Raw genomic sequence first — 18293 nt, 5'->3', positions numbered from 1 at the left:
TTTTGGGGATTTAGTTGAGGATTGGTCCTGTTTTGAGCAGGGGGTTGGGCTAGATGATCTCCTGAGGTCCCTTCCAACCCTGATAGTCTATGACACTGGCAGAGAGTCACTGAAGAGACAATAAGGGAAGAGTGGGCTAAAGAGATTGAGTTGCACTACTTTCCCCGTGGACAGTGCCTGCAGACTCAGTTGTGGTGTGGCATGGGGAAACTCCCGCTGTTGCTGCATATGCAGTACCTGTTCTGGGGAAGAAAGGGGACTTGGGTCTTCAAAGCTGTCAGGCCAGCTGCCTTTCACGAGCACCACAAAGGAAAAAAGAAAGAAAGTGCTTCTGAAAACCAGCATTAAAAATTCACACTCCCTGTTTCTCGCGCTCCCTTTCATGTGTCTGGGATCTCTTTTGAAGCAATTGTCATGTAAAGCGGTTTGGAAACATCAGAAATATTTTTTAAAAAAATCGGATTTCAAAAGCCTGGCTTTGTTGTTCAGTAAACTCGTATTTTGATCCCGCTTAATTTTTTTTGTCCCCCCCTCCCCTTGCGCACGCGGAGCCGTGCGACTAATCCATAAATCCAGCTCGAGCCGAAGAGCCACCTCATCATTGTGTTCTGCAGATTACTTGCTCATTGCACTTGGCATCGCTCGCTAACTCGAGGACCGCATCTCACTGTATAATTGGCTGGGTTCCCGCTCTCATGCCAGCATTGTAAAGAACGGGCCCATTCACTGGATGAGTAAATATGTGGCTATTTTTTAAAGACCATAGCATGGGTGAAAGGGGAGAGACTGACAGCACTGGGCGCATGGATCTTCTCTGTCATCCCAGAAACTCTATGGCATTGGAAGGTGGGACTTCCCCTCTCACTCCATCACCTCCACCATACCCCACTTCTGACCTACAGGGGTAGTGGCGTCCCCCTCCAAGAACATTTGGTCAAGCGTTGTATGTGGAGCTTGCCAATAAGGAAGCCATCTTGTTATTTGTAGAGTGGCAGATCCTAAAGGCCCCAGCCAATATCAGTGCCTGACTTTACTATACACAGGGGCCTACCAAATTCACGGCCATGAAAAACGCATCACGGACCGTGAAATCTGGTCTTTTGTGTGCTTTTACCCTAGACTGTACAGATTTCACCAGGGAGATCAGTGTTTCTCAAATTGAGGGGCTGGACCCAAAAGGGAGTTGCAGGGGGGTCATAAGGTTATTTTAGGGGAATCATGGTATTACCAACCTTACTTCTGCGCTGCCTTCAGAGCTGGGCGGCCGGAGAGTGGCGGCTGTGGTCCAGGTGCCCAGTTCTGAAGGCAGCCTCTCGTCAGCAACAGCGCAGAAGTAAAGAAACTGCCACTCACAAGCTGCCCAGCTCTGAAGGCAGCGCAGCAGTAAAAAGAAAAAAAAATATGGAGATATACCTATCTCCTAGAGCTGGAAGGGACCCCAAAAGGTCATCAAGTCCAGCCCCCTGCCTTCACTAGCAGGACCAAGTACTAATTTTGCCCCAGATCCCTAAGTGGCCCCCTTAAGGATTGAACTCACAACCCTGGGTTTAGTAGGCCAATGCTCAAACCACTGAGCTATCCCTCCCCTCGAACTGTAGTAGTACCGCAGCCCCCACTACAATGCCCTTGCAACCCCCCTGCCTCAACAACTCCTTTTTGGGTCAGGACCCCGACAATTACAACCTGGTGAAATTTCAGATTTGAATAGCTGAAATAATGAAATTTACGAGGAGCACCTCACCCTCCCTGATTGAACTAACCTCGTTATCTCCACACTGATATATACCTGCCTCTGGAGATTTCCATTACTTGCATCTGAAGAAGTGAGGTTCTTACCCACGAAAGCTTATGCTCCCAGTACTTCTGTTAGTCTCAAAGGTGCCACCGGACCCTCTGTTGCTTTTTACAGATTCAGACTAACACGGCTACCCCTCTGATACTTGACACAGGGAGTTTGGGGTGGAGCTGAGATTTGAACTTTGAGCTCCCTAGAGCTAGTCTGGTGGCTTACTCGCAAGCCCAGCCAAGTTGTAATAAGGGTCTATTTGTGATGTAGTCTGTGAATCCCAGTCTTTGCCAACAGCTTTTAATGACTGACATTCCAGAACTTATGCCGCCACTACCTGTGTCCAGAAGAGTTACCCAGTCTAAGCAGAGGGTGGGTGTGTTGTCTCAAAAGGACATCGCAAGGTAGTTTGTGCTCTTTTCATTTCATTTCCTTCTGGTGTAAATAACTGCGGGGAAAATAATGCTGAGACCAGTTTCTCCTCGGTTCTGCCTCCCTCCTTTGTTATTCCAGGCTTGGTGCTTATGACAGCATTTTGGTGAAGACAAACTGCTGAATAACTCACTTTAAGAGAGAGCACACGTGGCTATAGTGATGGGCCCAAATTCAAACGCGATCCAAACACCTTCCCTGGGTTTTGTGGGGTTTGGAAGCTGCACCCAGGTCCCGATTTTTGTAGCCAACCCTTTGTAATGGGCTAAACCAAAACCCTGGATCTGTATAGTTCTGAAATCCAGATTGGCTGGCACTGGGCTGTCTCTAATAGAAAGGATTAGCTGGAGCTGACCAACCTATTTTATATCCATGAAAACGGGGTTTAAGTTGTCAGATTGTTCTTAACACCATGGGCCAGATCCACAGAGGGAGTAAATCGGGATAGTTTTATTGAAGTTGGTGGAGCTGTGCTGATCTACTCCAGCAGAGGATCTGGCCCCATTCCTTTCTGAATGGACCATATATTTGATTGGGTAAAAAATGGTTTCTGTCTTCTTACCCCTTCCAGATCTTGTCTCCCCCTTCCCAAAGATGATTGCCATTTCTTCTCATCCTTTCCCACCCGCAGAGAGAAGCGCAGGCAGTCTTGACTTATGTCATCCAGTTGCCCCAAAGCAGCCGTTTCTGACCCAACGGTCAGGTGAAATGAACTGAATTAAAAGCTTCAAAGTGGCTTTTAAAGACCCTATTTATTGTTTGGAGAAGAATTATAGAGTGTTTTTCATCAGCGATTGCCTTCCTTTAAACTGTCATCCTTCATCTTTTATGTTTCCTTTCCAGTCTCTCGCTGCCTGCATCATCTTGCCAATCATTAGATAATATCACTCGGGCTCCTCTTCCACTCTCCCTAATTGCTGGTCTATGTCTCTCTCAATTAGGTTCTGGTTCCTTTGTCTCACTCTCATTCTATCCAGTGTCTATGTAACCGGTGACCTCCTTTCACCCCAATTCCATCTAAACCCTAATAAAAAACAATCAGAAGGTTACACGGCCCATTTGCTTGTCTTCAAAGTCATAATTTATGTTTAATTCATGGGGAACGGCTCGGCTTTGACTCTCCATTCATAGCCGCTAACCCCACTGGCTCAGTTTGCAATTGTTCCGCCGTTGCTTGCATGTGTTGAGCCCTAAATGCTAAGCCTGCGTTCGGGAGCCAGTGCACACTGGGTCAAGATTTTGTAGCAGGAACACACATTGCATTCTGGGTGCGGTTGTTGGTGTTTTGATTTATTTGCTCAGAAGTCATTGGGCTCGTTTCAGGGGTAACTGGGGGAAATTCTCTGGCATGTGCTATGCAGGAGGTCAGACTAGGTGACCTAATGGTCTCTTCTGGCCTTAAAATCTATTAAAAGTCTATCTGCGCATTACAGAGGATCTCCTACCTCCTTCCATAGGTGGTGGGGATCCACATATATTTCTGTTGAGACTATGCTACAGAGACATCTTTAGTGAAAGGGCTGGAACCGGCAGTGCAGTAGTTAGAAGACTGGATTGGGAGACACTTCGACTGCTTGGTTCCAACCCGTGTGAAGCTGCTGACTCCTTGGGTAGCACTGACCCTCTTCCCCTCTCTGCCCCATTTCACCCATCTTGGAAATGGAAACGATAATACTTGTGTAACTCACAAGGATGCTGCAGTGCTTAATTAACTCTCAGGAAGAACTTTGAAATCGATGCTGCAGAAGTGAACGTTGTTATTATTTTATGTCAAATTTGAGTTGATGTTCACACAATTACAGTGGATTTTACATCCAGTGAATTTTGATCGACAAGACATAGGACACTCCTTACTGTTTGCTAATAGGGGAGAATGTGTCCACATGCCACTAGGTTTTTCTTCCAAGCTGCAAAACCAATACTCTCTGACCCTTCCATTAAATACCAGTGGCTGGGCCACCCAAGTTGTAGGAGGCATTGCTTCAGAGACATGCCTAAGGCTTTGTGAATGCCATTCTACAAATTAAGATGGAGTCACTCATCCATTGTTTATTTATGTATGTATTTAATATTCGCTGTTTATAATCGTGTTTCCACCTTTGGAACCTGAAGGTAAAATAGGTTCCCGTATCGATAAATGTCTCACAGTGTTGTGTGGACACATTCACATTGCTTGAGTAGGGTGTGTGATGGATTGGACCCCCCTTCTGGGATTCCATCTGATGTACTGGGGTTTCACTGAGCCCACCTGCTCCACTAGCCTGGATTCCTGTTCCCTGTTTTGCTGAATTAGGCCATGGTTTAAAGACTTCAAGTTACAGAGAATTCGCCATTTACACTAGTTTAAACCTGCAAGTGACCCATGCCCCATGCTGCAGAGAAAGGCGAAAGCCCCCCAGCGTCTCTGCCAGTCTAACCTGGAGGAAAATTCCTTCCCGACCCCAAATATGGCAGTCAGTTAGACCCTGAGCACGTGAGCAAGACCCACCAGCCAGACACCTGGGAAAGAATTCTCTTTTGTAACTCAGAGCCCTCCCCCGCTAGAGTCCCATCCCCAGCAGCAATGGACCCAGACTGTTACCACTAAATCCTTTTGCCTAGGGAACTCATTGGCTGTGACGTTGTTAGAACTTTTTCTCACTTACCAAGCTGGGGTGGGCTTTGAATCGATGGAGGGCAAAACCTTGGTGTTCCATAACCCCCAAGCCATCCGAATCCCTGGCCCGATCCACCACTACTAATTATTGCCACCCAACAAACATGAAACTCCATCGTCAATTAAAAGAAGGAGGGAGAGGAAATGCAATTCTCCGGACTGCTAGATTATTGTACAACATGAAAGAGCGCTGTAATAATTTCCTGCAAGGTCGTCTGGTCAATTCATACTGCATTTGTAAGTTGTTGTGTATTTAAAAAAATTAATGAAAGATTTAATTATAGTAGTGTCGCCACTGACCTTTTCCGAAATGACTTCATCGTAAATCTGCAGGCGTTTCAGAACTGTTTTCTAGGTTTCTAATAATTTGCTCGCAAATTAATGACATTCAGCCCCGCAATAAAAGCATAACCTAATTTCTGTAACAGAAGGGATTGGGATGGGATTTGTGGTTCCTTAGCAATCGCTTAATTGAGAGCTGAGAATGATGGTGGCTGAGTCGACCCTCTTGTGTTCGCTGGGAATCCACACGAATTTTAACTGTTTACTTTGAGGAAGGAAAACTAAATCTGTCATGTCTATGGACAGTAAATTATCGTTTTATGGCCCAGAGTGGAGAATACTTGTTAAAGTGTACTTAGTCTGAAAAGTGCCTCTGTCTGAATGCCATCTGGGCTCCCGTATTTACTGCTTCTCAATGACATCCAGATAAGACCTGCTCAGATGGGAAATCTAAAGATGGCTTTTCATATTGACTTTCCAAAGTAGGCTCTTGAAAACCAAGCGTTCATCTTTCATTTTCTTCCAACCCAGCTAGCAATTAAGGTGCTGCAAGTTACATCCTGATTGACAATGTTATTGGGGATGTGTGAGACAGAATGAAGAGTTCACCTTGTTCTGCTTTATTGGTATTGCCTCTAGACAGTTAGCAATAGTTAGGGGGAAAAAACAAACAAAAAACAAATTCCCTAATTTAGTGAGAAAAGTAACCAGCTACGAGACAGACACACTCATGGAGCTGCTCTGTTGAATGGCAGGTAACTCAGGCCTTGTCTACTAGGTCGACATAAGGCATCTTATGTCAACCTAATTATGTCGGTGTCTACACCACAGCCTTACTCCCACCAATGTAAGTGCCCTGCTACAGCAACATAATAACTGCACCCCCTGGAGAGGTGTATGGCTTATGTCCAGGTAGACACTGTGTTACTTACATTGGCTGTTGGTTGTCATTCTTGTCAATTTCATGGCTCCCTGCTGGAGCCATGAAATTGACAAGAAAGGCTGGTAGGCTTCCTGCTGTGAACCCCAGGCCAGGCTCATAGCTAAGGCTGTCATCCCGGGACGGGAGTAGGGGCTTCAGCTAGAGCTGGGCTGCTGCCCAGCCTCCTCACTGGGAACCTGGCAGCCACCCAGACTCCAGCAGTGAAACTCCCCGCCAGGAACCCAGGGGGCAGCGGGGAGCCAAGAGCTGGGGGGGCAGCCAGGCTCCCAGCAGGGAGCTGCGCATGGAGCTGAGAGCCTGGGCTTTCAGCCCCCCCCACAGCTCCTCGTGAGTTGGTAGAAACGCTCTTGGTGAGGATGTGCACCGCCGACAGAAGGAGGCGTAGTGTGGACCTGAACCATCGTAGTAACTGCTGTGGCTGTAATTCGACCTAACATAGGTTGACTTAAGTTTGTAGTGTAGACGTGCCCTCTGTGTACAGATTCCCAAACTGGAGACAGAAAAATAACCCCCCAGCTACGTCTCTTCATATCCTTTCCTCAGGCCTTGCTTTATTTCCAAAAATACAAACTCAGAACAATGACAAATCAATTCCAATGACTGGGGCCTTTCCAATGTTAGACAACTGGGAGAGGAGAGGACATGCCCCTTCCTTAATGATAACCTCCCATTCACCTCTGACCACCTTCCTTTCATAACCCCACTTAGATCAGCCACAGGATAGACAGGTACCTGGTAACCCATTACACACCAGAGCACCTTTAAACCTTGTCCCAGTGCCGTGGTTGCTTTCCTGGCCATAACCACACTTTAAAATAAATGCTTAGCCTTTCTGATCCCAAATTGAGCTATTTTATGAACCCACTACAGAACCTCATGCTCTAGAGTATCTAGTAGGGGTGGTCACCTCCTGCATCCCCTGCCAGGGCAGGGACGGTTCCCTACAATGTTCTCTTGAGCCTACTTTCACACGTCCCACTTGGATGGGGCTTTCCCCATTTCCCTTGGGAATGTATTCTTTTGATAGTCTCCTACAATTCCTTGTCCTGAATTACTCTAAAAGTAGTTCATACCTTCTGTCTTCAAATGAATCACAGAAATGTAGGGCTGGATTGGACTTCGAGAGGTCAACTAGTCCATCCCCCCATGCTGAGACAGGACCACTTGTACCTAGAAATGCAGCCTTCACGAAGTTAATGGGTTTGTACATCAGAAAAGGGCTATAAGTATCTTGGTGGGACATATAATTGGTGACTGTATTGCCAGAGTGGAGATACAACAGCTTTTCTTGCCTGCTTGCAGCTCTTCACATCGAAGGCTGGATCGTGATAGTTTATCAGCATTAAGAAGCTTTTTCTTAAAAAAAAACAAAACACGTCTTATAAAAATCAGGTGACCCAGAACCATGTCAGCAGCACAGAGGGAAACATCCCTTACCGTTCATATTGCTCTAATTACATTTAGTGTAGTATTGTTTCCTTCTAAATTATAACAATTATATACAGAGATCTTCTTTGAAATCATTTAATTAAAGAGTAGCTAACGCTTTGTGCTTATGGAATGCTAATATATTCCCTTCCACTTAGGAAACCTTGTTTTTTCCATTAATTGTCATTACCATGCAAGCATTTCAATGTTTTTCTTTTTGTTCAAAAAGCAAGTGGCTCTGGTGAGCTTCATTGCTAATGAAAGGTCAACGAAGCCTTCTGCTTTCCCTGCTGTGTAGTCCGCTAATGTTAGTGCAGAGGGAGACCCCAGTGGCTCATCTTGAGACAGCTCTTACGCCCCTGTTCTGGCCGGTCGCTATTTCTTGGTTTCTCTAGCCGTGTTGTCTGTTGGGTTCAAGCAAGTGTTTATTGCTCTGTTGATGATGTTGTAGCATCCTATCCACCCGGCTACCTCCTTTCATGCCAATCTCCTTCCAGGTTGTGAGGGACAGGCCTGGATTCATCTGGAAGCTGCCTCTTGCTCATTAGGGTGTCATGTCACGTCCTTATTTTCTTCCCATAGGAATTTATTTGGCGGTGGCTCCCCCTCCCTTGCTCCTTCCTGGCAGGGTCACCAGGGCAGCTTAGAAGGAAAATTCTAAGCACAGAACAACTCCTACTTATGGGCCAGATGATTGGCGACTCCCAAGAACTAACACAAGCATACAATATAGTCAAGAGAGTAATTGTTGTAAATGGGAAATAAATATAACAGAACAAGGTAAAACACTATGTTCAGGGTCACCAGTGCCCACGCTGAGAATACCCATGACATTCCCCAGTCACGTGACCTGATCTAGCACGAGACAAATGTCCTGTCCTACTGTTTCGTAGTGGCCCTGGATGACCTATGACAACGTATCTCCTGTAGCAGGTGCCTGGGTTCAATCCGGCCCAAAAGACGTGCATGTTGGATAAGATGGTAAGTCCCTCTACAGGTTAACTAGGCAGTAGGTAATAAAATCACCAAACCCTTATTCCCTGGCTTGAGGACACAGTTCAGGGAATAGTCAGTTTCCCTGACTGTCTACCTAAAGGATGGTGCGCTCACCGCTCCACGAATGATCCACAGGTTCAGAGATGAATCCAGACTTCTCCACAACTGCACAGGGGCTGGCAGTTGCAGTTGGCAGGTGTCCTCTTCATACAGGAATCAGGTGGCTTCTGTTCCCAAGATTTCCCCTCTCAAGATGCAGGGATCAGGTGCAGATTATGCTAACTATTCTAAAAATCCTAACTCCTGATCTCCTACCCTAGAGCTCAGATCCAATCGCAGCAGGTGGGCAGGCCTGGACTAGCAGCACGAGCAGTACATGCCTTGTGGCAACTGATTTTATCAAGGGAGCTGAAAGACTAACTCAGCCAGGCTGGGCACGGAGTTTTCCCAACAAAACTCTATAAACTGGGAGTTACCTGGAAGAGGGAAAGGAAGAAGTTTAGGGATATTGCTACCATGTTCCCAGGGGCCAGTTCTCAGGGAGACCCTGCATGCAGGCCTGGGACTCGCCCCCAGCAAGCCCTCACAGGTGCCGACTTCTAATTTTCCCCCGGGGGTGCTCAACCTCGCTCTGCCTCAGGCCCTGCGCCCACCCTGCCTCTTCCCGCCCCCACTCCACCCTCACCCCGGCCCACTCCACCCCTTCCTCCACCATCCCTGCCCCGCCTCTTCACAAGATGCAGGGATCAGGTGCAGAATATACTAACTATCCTGAAAATCCTAACTCCCGATCTCCTTGAGTCCAGTCCCCAGTAATTTTTTTCTATGAGTGCTCCAGCCCTGGTTTTTTCAGAATGGCTTTTTCCCTGTCACAGTACTCTCGGGCTTTTGCTTGTCAATCACTTGACTCTAACCACCTCCTTTCCCTCCGACACTGCTTCTCTTCTGAGCAGGCATCTTCCTGTCACGCCCCTGAGCTATGGGGGCCCTCGCACTTGAAATAATGGCTCTCCTCTCTCTCCCCCCATTTGTTGCCTAGCAGCCTCTGAGTAGGGTGACCAGATAACAAGGGTGAAAAATCGGGACAGGGGGTAGGGGGTAATTGGCATCTATATAAGACAAAGCCCCAAATGTCGGGACTGTCCCTATAAAATCGGGACATCTGGTCACCCTGCCTCTGAGCCTGCCCTTGGTCCCCCTTCCTCTTGGGGGCAGCGTGCCGCTCCCTGAGTTACTAGCACACAGAGACCCAGGATCCAAGGTAAGCTCCTTGGGGGGTGGGGGCACAGTTCAATGAAATAGACACCCCGGGCCAGTCCCTCAGCTAGTGTAAATCATCATCGCTTTGTGGGCGTCAATGGGACTAGGCCTCGTTATACCGCCTGAGAGGCTGGCTCACTAAACGGAGTGACATTTCCATCGTCTAACCCTCCTTCGCCCTCGTTTAAATCACCCGTATCGAATCCGGCAGGACTTAGAGGAAAAGCGACACAGGGATTCAGTAGAATAACTTAGCCACGAGCGAAGCCCATACACAGAACGCGGTTACTGAATGCGGAGCCGGTGGGTATGAAGCTGCTGCTGCCGGAGCTGCCGAATGTGCGGCCAATGTTGCCATGCATGGGCGTGAAGCTGGTTTTACAGCCGCCAGTCAGGGAAATAAAACTAAGCCGCTGGGTGCCAAAAAGCAGTCAGCTCAGAAAGGTTTGAGTTCCCCAGAGCCGAGGGGCTCCCCCACCTGCCTCGGGCTCAGGCTGGGCCTGGCTCTAGCACACGTCACCAAAGCGGATGTGAATGAGGGGAGATCGTTGCCCCACGTTCCTCGAGAGTCCACACCGGTCTGCAGAACCGAGCAGGTGGGAGTAGGAATGCACCATCCAAAGGGCAGGTACAGCACACACACTTGCCCTGCGTGTCGAGGTACTGGGGGAGGGATTGTATAACTCCAATGGCGCAGTCCCTTCCAAAGCTGCCCCCGGGGCAGTGCAGCCCCTGTAATAGGGGTCTCCGTCCCTCTCTGACCCTTCACCATCTGTGCCACCGCTCCCTACATTTGCATTTCCACAGCACTGTAAGCTTGCATAATACCTTGCAGGCAGAGGAGAGGCAAAGCCATGAGCTTTTAGGAGTTTACAATCTAGGGTAAGAGGAGGCAGAGCAAGGGATGGTGGCAAACACTGGAGAGGTTGGGATGAGGGTTACGGCCATAAGGTTACAGTACTATGTAGGTTAGGAATATTTGTGTCTTGTGGGTTGCATTCTCTTGATCTTTGTTTTTCTTCCCCTCTCACTGTGAGACTTGCAAATCATCGTGCAATTCCCCCTCTTTTTTGTATATAAAAGAATTTTAAACCCCCCTAAGATCATGAATAGCCTGGTTGAATTTTAGGTTGGTGAAGGGTGTGGTGTGTTGGAAAAATACTTCCCTCGCCTTCCTATCAACCCTCTAGCTAAGGCGATACAGTGACACCTGCTTCTAGTTGAATGTTGGAAATGATGTAGGTCTAACAAATCATATCTATATGTATTTAAAAACCTCAGTTAAAGAATTATTTTGTTGAGTTCTAAGATTTTTTTCGTCTTCATCTGAGACTCTCAGCTTTGAGGAGAACAAGCTGCGCATATTGGCTTGTTCTGACGATGCGTTGATTTGTTCCATCGCCTTTATTTCATTTTCTTTTCCCGCCCCTCTGTGAGACTGTAGCTTTGTTTACGGCTTTTAAAGTGGTCAACTGATGTCTGTGCCCCCGTCTCCCTGCACCACGCATCCCGTTGGAAATATGGCTCCAGCCGGTTGAAAAGCCGCTTCTTATGGAGAAAAGAACCGTTGGCGTGAGGAATAAGAAGCAGTTGCTTGATTGAAAAGCAGGTTCCCTGCAGCTAGCTGAATGATTCCAGATGAATGGAGCCTTTTGTGTAGATACCTGATGTTATTTATTAATTAAAGGCGGTTTTGTTGTGAGTTGTTTCTTTGTAAAAGACCTGAGCTTCTGCCAAGTAAACTCTCTTAGTGTTTATCACACAGGAGGGCAGCACGGAATGTTTAGCATCGAGACGGTTGGCCTCACATTGGCCCTGAACTTGGAAACACTTAGGCATGTGCGTGATTTTATGGGTATCAGGAAGGATGGCCCTGTGGGGAAGGTGCTGCTTTGAATTCATGCCAGCCCACAGACGTCTGGTATTGCCTCGGGCAAAACGCTTAGTCTGGGGTTTAATGTTCATTGGCCTGCCTGACAATCCCAATCTCCGTGCCTCAGTCCCCAATCCTGTGCTGTATCCCATTGTCTGTCCTGTCTATCTAGAATGCACGCTCTCCTGCTCCTACTATGTGCCTGGGCCTGCATAGCATCTGGCACAAACAGGCCCCAGTGTTGGTCGGGGCCTCAAGCAACACGTCCACTAGCTTGGGGGCGCATCATGAACGAGACAGCTCCGTACTTACTTGGCCAGATCCGCCATAGACGTGGGTCACTGAATCATTGGTAATGATCAGCCTGCTCCTAAGAACTGCCACAAAAGGAAGTTCCTTCCCTGTGGTGGAAAACGATGATCACATGACATGACCTTGCTCCAGAGAAGTTGAACCAATTAGGAGATGGTAGTTTGCAGTCTTTGCAGGCCCTCGTCTTGCATCATGTTTACCAAGCCCGACTGCCAGAATCTGGAAATGAGCGACAGGGGATGGATCACTTGATGTTTTCCCTGTTCTGTTCATTCCCTTAGAAGCACCTGGCAATAGCCACTGTCAGAAGACAGGATACTGGGCTGGATGGACCATTAGTCTGATCCGGTATGGCCCTTCCTATGTTCTAAGCACCTCCATCATGTTGGTCTCTATTTTCATTTCATTCTTTGCTGCATAGTGATTTTTTAACATTTGAGTTCTCTCTCCTTTTTGTACAATCAGAATATTTAACACCAGTGAGAACATGGCGTCTCAGAAAGGACCGGATCCTATAAGTAAATGTATAACTGTATTCATCTGAGTAATTCCACTGGCTTTAATGGGGCTACTCCTTACTATAATTATATGTATGACAGGAGTGTCTAAAAGCCACAGCTAACATCAGGACCCCATTGTGCCAGGTGCTATGCAGACATACAGGAGTATGTCCATTGTGTATCCATTGCACTCTAATAAGGCAGGATATACAAAGGGACAGAGAACAGGATACCATGTACAAGCAGATGATTGGAAGCTGAGGGACAGGAAGGTAAAGGCTCAGGGTTCAAAAAAGAACTAGATAAATCCATGGAGGATGGATCCATCAATGGCTATTAATCAGGATGGGCAGGGATGGTGACCCTAGTCTTTGTTTGCCAGAAACTGGGAATGAGCGACAGGGATGGATCACTTGATGATTACTTGTTCTGTTCATTCCCTCTGGGGCACCTGGCACTGGCCACTGTTGGAAGACAGGATACTGGGCTAGATGGAACTTTGGTCTGACCCTGTATGGCCGTTCTTATGTTCTTTTCTTGTAATACGTTCTGGGATTCTGTGTTGGTTTCCACCCTTGGTTCACTTTTGTATGGAGGCTCCATATTTCCATGGCTGACTGTGTGTATGCCTTTCTCTCTTTTCCAATGCTCAGAATTTTTGGCCACTTCAGTCTCCGCTCTGAATGGCAGCTGGTCAAAGTGGACTACAAATCCATCTTCAGCAGGAGGTGCAACAAAGAGGACTACCAAACCTGGCACCTGCACAATCAGGTACTATTGACTCCCTACGGAGTCTTTTATGGGGCACAACGCTGCCTTTCAAGCTCAGAGTGTTTGTGGGTAGGAGCCTGTCCCGTTCTTTAGAGAGGGAAGGATCTAGCATTCATCACATCAGTGAGGCGGTTCTGACCTATAGATATCACATATTTTAAATAGTTCCTCCTGCTGCTTTTCCAGAATGGCATTAAATCTCGGTTAGACTCAACTTGTGCTTTGGAATGCATGGAGAGCACAGTGAAACGCACTGAGCCGGGTTCTTATTTGCAGTAAGGTCCCTTTCCACCACTCTGGCAGTATAATAGGGGCCTGTAATGTAATGTACTCCCATGTTAAGAGGCCCCCGTACACTGCCAGAGAAGTATAAAGGGGCCTTAGTATAAATGGGAATCTGGCCCAGTTAGATAAACTAACCTAAAATCATTGGATCAGTCACTAGGGAGATACCAACAGGGGAATTCTGTCAGCTGATAGTTGTGAACCCAGGAAAAAGGGTAAAGGACTCCAGCCCCATGCCAGTGTACTTTTAAATGTGTAACAGTGTTTAGAAGTTGCATTCCACTAGAATGTGCTGTTCCTCATTGCTGATTTAAAGTAAGGTCTTGGAGTTAAATCATAAGAGTGCTGGAGTCTATTTCTGGCTCCACCACTCACGCAGGCAAGTCATTTCCCGTCTCTGTGCCTCCGTTTCCCCATCTGTAAAATGGATATAAAAGTATCTACTTATCACACAGAAGTTTGGAAAACTCTCGGGAGCCCTTTGCTTGAAGAGGACAGGGAAGACCAAATTATTATTTTATTATATGTCTATAAACTTTCTCTTCTGTAATCACCTGGCTTATTATCACATTAGGGTCATTTGGGGCCTTGGGAAGCCAATGGGAGTTAATGCAGTCCTGTCCTTCGGGGATTTGTTTGTAGGGTTGGGGCCCTTGGCAAAACAACCACACTGGGATGTCACAGTCCTTTCCATGGTGATGAAGTGACATTATACCTGGAACCTGGAATATATTAGGTGGATAGAGCCATGACACCGAACAAATAAAACTAATGTAAAATGAAGCAAGGGGAAAGTACCTAGCTGGGCAAACTGTTTGGACCCCTTTTAGTCCCTCTCAGGTGCACCTCAGGTTTCACTCTCTTCATCCTACCTTTCTTAGACTGCATCTCTGGGCTGCCCCCCCATCCCCTTGCCTTCTTACCAGCCACCTTAACATGACAGGGCCAACTGTGTTTGGTACCTGGAAGCCCTTTTCCTCTGGGTTCCTGTGACAGCATCTGATCAAAGTGTCTCAAACCCAGCTTCTTCCAAACAAAGCATTACGTATTCACCCAAAGGAACACAGCAAGCAGCGCAAAGGGAGAAGCCAGAGAGAGTCTATGTGCGTGGGTCTGACCTACGCTGCAGTCTTCCCATGCAAATTCCTGTAAGTTCCATGACTTGGGAGAGATGGCTGGCTTGCTGCAGTTTCTGTATCTTTCTGCCTGAGCCTCATCTCCAGGAATAGCTTCCTTTAATTTAACTCTGTGCAGTCAGGCAGGATAATATCAAACAGGTAAAACATGATCTGTATAAAAAGTAATGCATATAACTCCCTTGTTCTTCATACCATGGGATCATCTTGGCAATCAGTAATCATGAGAAAGATAAGGAATGTAATTGTGTATTTTGGTTTTGGTTGGTTTGTTTTGGGGTTTGGGGTTTTTTTTTTTTTTTGGCTCATACAAATTATTTCAACCTAAGAGAAAAGACGATTGATGGTAATTCACCTAAACAATCTGTATCTGGTCGAACTTCCCGTCAAACTTCCTCCCGTCGTGCTTTAGAAAACCTCAGTATTAATCCCCTACACAGCGCTTGAAGAAAATGACCGAGTGCTACAAGGCAGTAAGGGGTAGTGGGAAGAGGAGGAGTCAGGACTCCTGGGTTCTACTTTGAGCTTTGTCGCTGACTCTGTGCTTGACCTTAGACGATGCACTCGATGATGCATGACTTCTGCCATCTGCAGAACAGAAATAATCGTTCCGTTTCAATAACGGGCAAGGCACAAGGGGGCGGTCGGTGGGAGAGTTTGATGAAGTTAGTGTAGGGGAGGTTTATGAAGCTGTAAATGAGAGTTAGGAACCTGGGAGACTTGATTTGAAGTTTGTACAGAGGAGGTTTTTAAAGGTGTAAATGAGAATTAAGCACTAGCCCCTCCTGACTTTCGTAGAGCGCTTAACTGCCCTTTGTGCCTTTGGAAATCATCCCCCAAGATGCTTTGATATCCTGCTGTATAGTAATAGTGGTTGGGCAAAGACTAGAAATCCTCCATGTTCTTCTCCTCTTTCTAATCCGCGATGGTTCCGCTGCCGAAGGGTGAGCCTTGCGTCATGGGAGAGAGGAAGATCTATAAGAAACGCAAGCCTGGAGCCCAGTGTGCCCTGGGTCGAGACTACTCCAGAACCGTTGTATCAGAACCTTGTGTCTGTGCCGAATGGGACTTCGAGTGGTAAGTATTCTGGCCCATTAGAACGAGTGTTCCTGCTGCTGATGGTTCTGTGCCTGGTCCGAACCAGCTGGCTCGATGTATATGGAATTCCAAGGGTGGGCTGTACAGGGCTAAGGGACATTTTTTTTTTTGCAGCTAATTCTAACAAAGGACTGCAAGAGTTGTACCTTGAAGGGAGAGTTTCCCCTCCAAAGGGTGCCCCTATAGGGAAGGTTTCAGAGTAGCAGTCGTGTTAGTCTGTATCCGCAAAAAGAAGAACAGGAGTACTTGTGGCACCTTAGAGACTAACAAATTTATTAGAGCATAAGCTTTCGTGGACTACAGCCCTATAGGGAAGGAATTTCAGCCTCACTTGACTTCTGTAGCCTCTTGAGGCTGCATCGTGCAAAACAGGGCAATGATTTTCATTTTAGCCTGGGAAACTGTTATTGCTTTTCAGCAAGACTTTATTAAGAAATGTCACCAGCAAAAGCCAAATCGGCTTCTTTCACCCCCACCCCACCCCCATGCAGTGTGGGCCTGTCAGAAGTCACAGGCTGCTTTGCATAAATACTGATGTTTTGAGGTAATGGCATCGTAAATTCCAAACTGCTCTGAGGTTTTTTAAAAAACCCTGATGTTGCTCTTACATTTGGGGAAAGTGTCTGTGTCTGGGATTTCTGCAGGAGGATGCTAAGGGGTGACTAACCACAGCTGATTCTCAAAAGGGTGGGGGTACACACAAGGTTTGGGGGGGCATGTACAGACACCCAGCAGTTCAGATGAATACCTGAACTACCTGCACCTCTTGGACAGCTAAACTGGGCTGGGAATGCAACAAGAAGAGGTTGTCTTGGGAAGATGTTTTCATTTCCTGCTTCCATTTAAGTAGGCAGGACCAAATCCTTAGCTGGTGAAAATCCACCTCAATTCATTGATGACTTCTTAGGCTGGATTCCATTGCGGCCTCCTGCATGACATCTGTGGAGCTATGCCAATATACACTAGCTGAGGATCTGATCCACAGGGTTTTTTCAAGACTTCTTGATACAACCTTGGCTGGGACCTGGACATGCACCAGGGGCAACCAAAATGAGAAAAAACGTGAAGAAAGATAGCTGCCTTTTTCTGAATATCAATGGTGGTTGGTCTGAGCAAAGGTTCAGGGACATCAGGTAGAATTTTTTTTCATTTTTGCTGAACCCATTGTTCATTTATTCCTAACGCAGCAATGAAATCTCAGACCCTTCTGGATTATCCCAGGAGATGTGGCACATTTGGATGCTGGTCTCACCCTTAACGAGAAAAGCTAACATTTTACAATAAGCACCGAACCTCCCTGCACCATTTACCCACACCACATCATTTGCTTCTGCCACTGTACCCAGCCTATCACTGATCTCCACAGATGCTTTTGTGTTTGTCTGGTTGGTTACTGCTTTGGAGCGTTCCTGCTTTCTCATTCCAGAGGTCAGCCTGGTGTATTTTTAAGGCTGAAGTGCAAAGCTACTCTAGTTTAATTGGCCTTAAAATGCAGTTGTACCTTGGAGAGTGACTGTAAAAATGGCACCTTCTTACTCAATAGACCCGCTTCCTGTATCTATTCAGTATCATTTCCACCTACCTTACACACTAAAATAAGATCTATAGCGGAGACAGCGGGATTCACCCTCAACAGAATCCTTAACTGGGTTCTGAGTGCTGAATCTTCATTAATAGCGATGCACGGGCCAGAAAGAACCAGCTGAAATTCCAATCCTAGGTTGAGTTTGCAGGGCTGACAGTTACAGGGGAGGGGGGAAACGAAGCAAAGAGTTTCAACAGTGACTAGTGATTGGGGCACCTCCATTTTGGATGCCCAACCGGAGATATTTTAAAGGGGCCTGGTTTTCATGGTTTTCACTTTCTGAAAAACATGACCCTTCCAGACATCTCAAGTTGGGCACCCAAAGTCACCAGTCCGTTTTGGAAATCTTGGCCAATCCATCTTTTACATGTAAGCTGAAGAGATCTGCTTGGGAGTCATTGAGGGGCAAGACGCATGGAACTCCACCTTGTCCTTATGACATAGTCACTATTCATGGCAAGACCACAGTTATAGATGAAAGCACATGGGTTCGCTAACCCTGTGTGAAGCATGTGGATAGATACAATGAGGATGTAGCTGTGGCTACGGACACTTGCAGACACACTCGGACATAATCATTTTAAAAATCAAACTCTTGCCTTGTGTAGAAGCAATGGAACTGAGAAGTGTTATTAAAATACGTGCTGGTATTTTTTCCCCCCTGGTACTTTATTTACTCTGTCAAGAAAGGAAAGGCAGAGAAGCAGCTGGACTTGATTATTTCCCTAACTTATGGAAACCCTGGGGCTTGCAAGAGGGACGGTGGGCAGCATGTGAGATTTTAATATACAATTACCAGAAGTTAATGAACGAGCCCACAGCCTTTGGGGCATACAGCAATGTTGTCTTTAATTTTATTAAATATTTATGCAGCTCTTTTCTTCTTTTGGGCAAAGAACGGCTCCTCCTGAACATTTTTAATTACGCAGTCACTGCCAGGCATTCTTTGC

The 18293-nt window shown here is 46.7% G+C and overlaps 1 protein-coding gene across 1 annotated transcript in view; it reads left to right on the top strand.

The window, feature by feature from the left end:
- The window catches only part of SORCS3 (sortilin related VPS10 domain containing receptor 3), a 461180-nt gene that overhangs the window by 392211 nt on the left and 50676 nt on the right, over positions 1-18293 (top strand). The window contains exons 15-16 of the mRNA XM_034776996.1: positions 13122-13239; positions 15604-15737. Coding sequence (XP_034632887.1) covers positions 13122-13239; positions 15604-15737 — 252 coding nt within the window. The remainder of the gene's footprint in view (positions 1-13121; positions 13240-15603; positions 15738-18293) is intronic.

The sequence above is a fragment of the Trachemys scripta genome, chromosome 7 (genome assembly GCF_013100865.1).
Source record: "Trachemys scripta elegans isolate TJP31775 chromosome 7, CAS_Tse_1.0, whole genome shotgun sequence".
NCBI classification, from domain to species: domain Eukaryota; kingdom Metazoa; phylum Chordata; order Testudines; family Emydidae; genus Trachemys; species Trachemys scripta.
The sequence above is the reverse complement of the archived record's forward strand: the minus strand, read 5'-3'. Positions and strand labels throughout refer to the sequence as shown.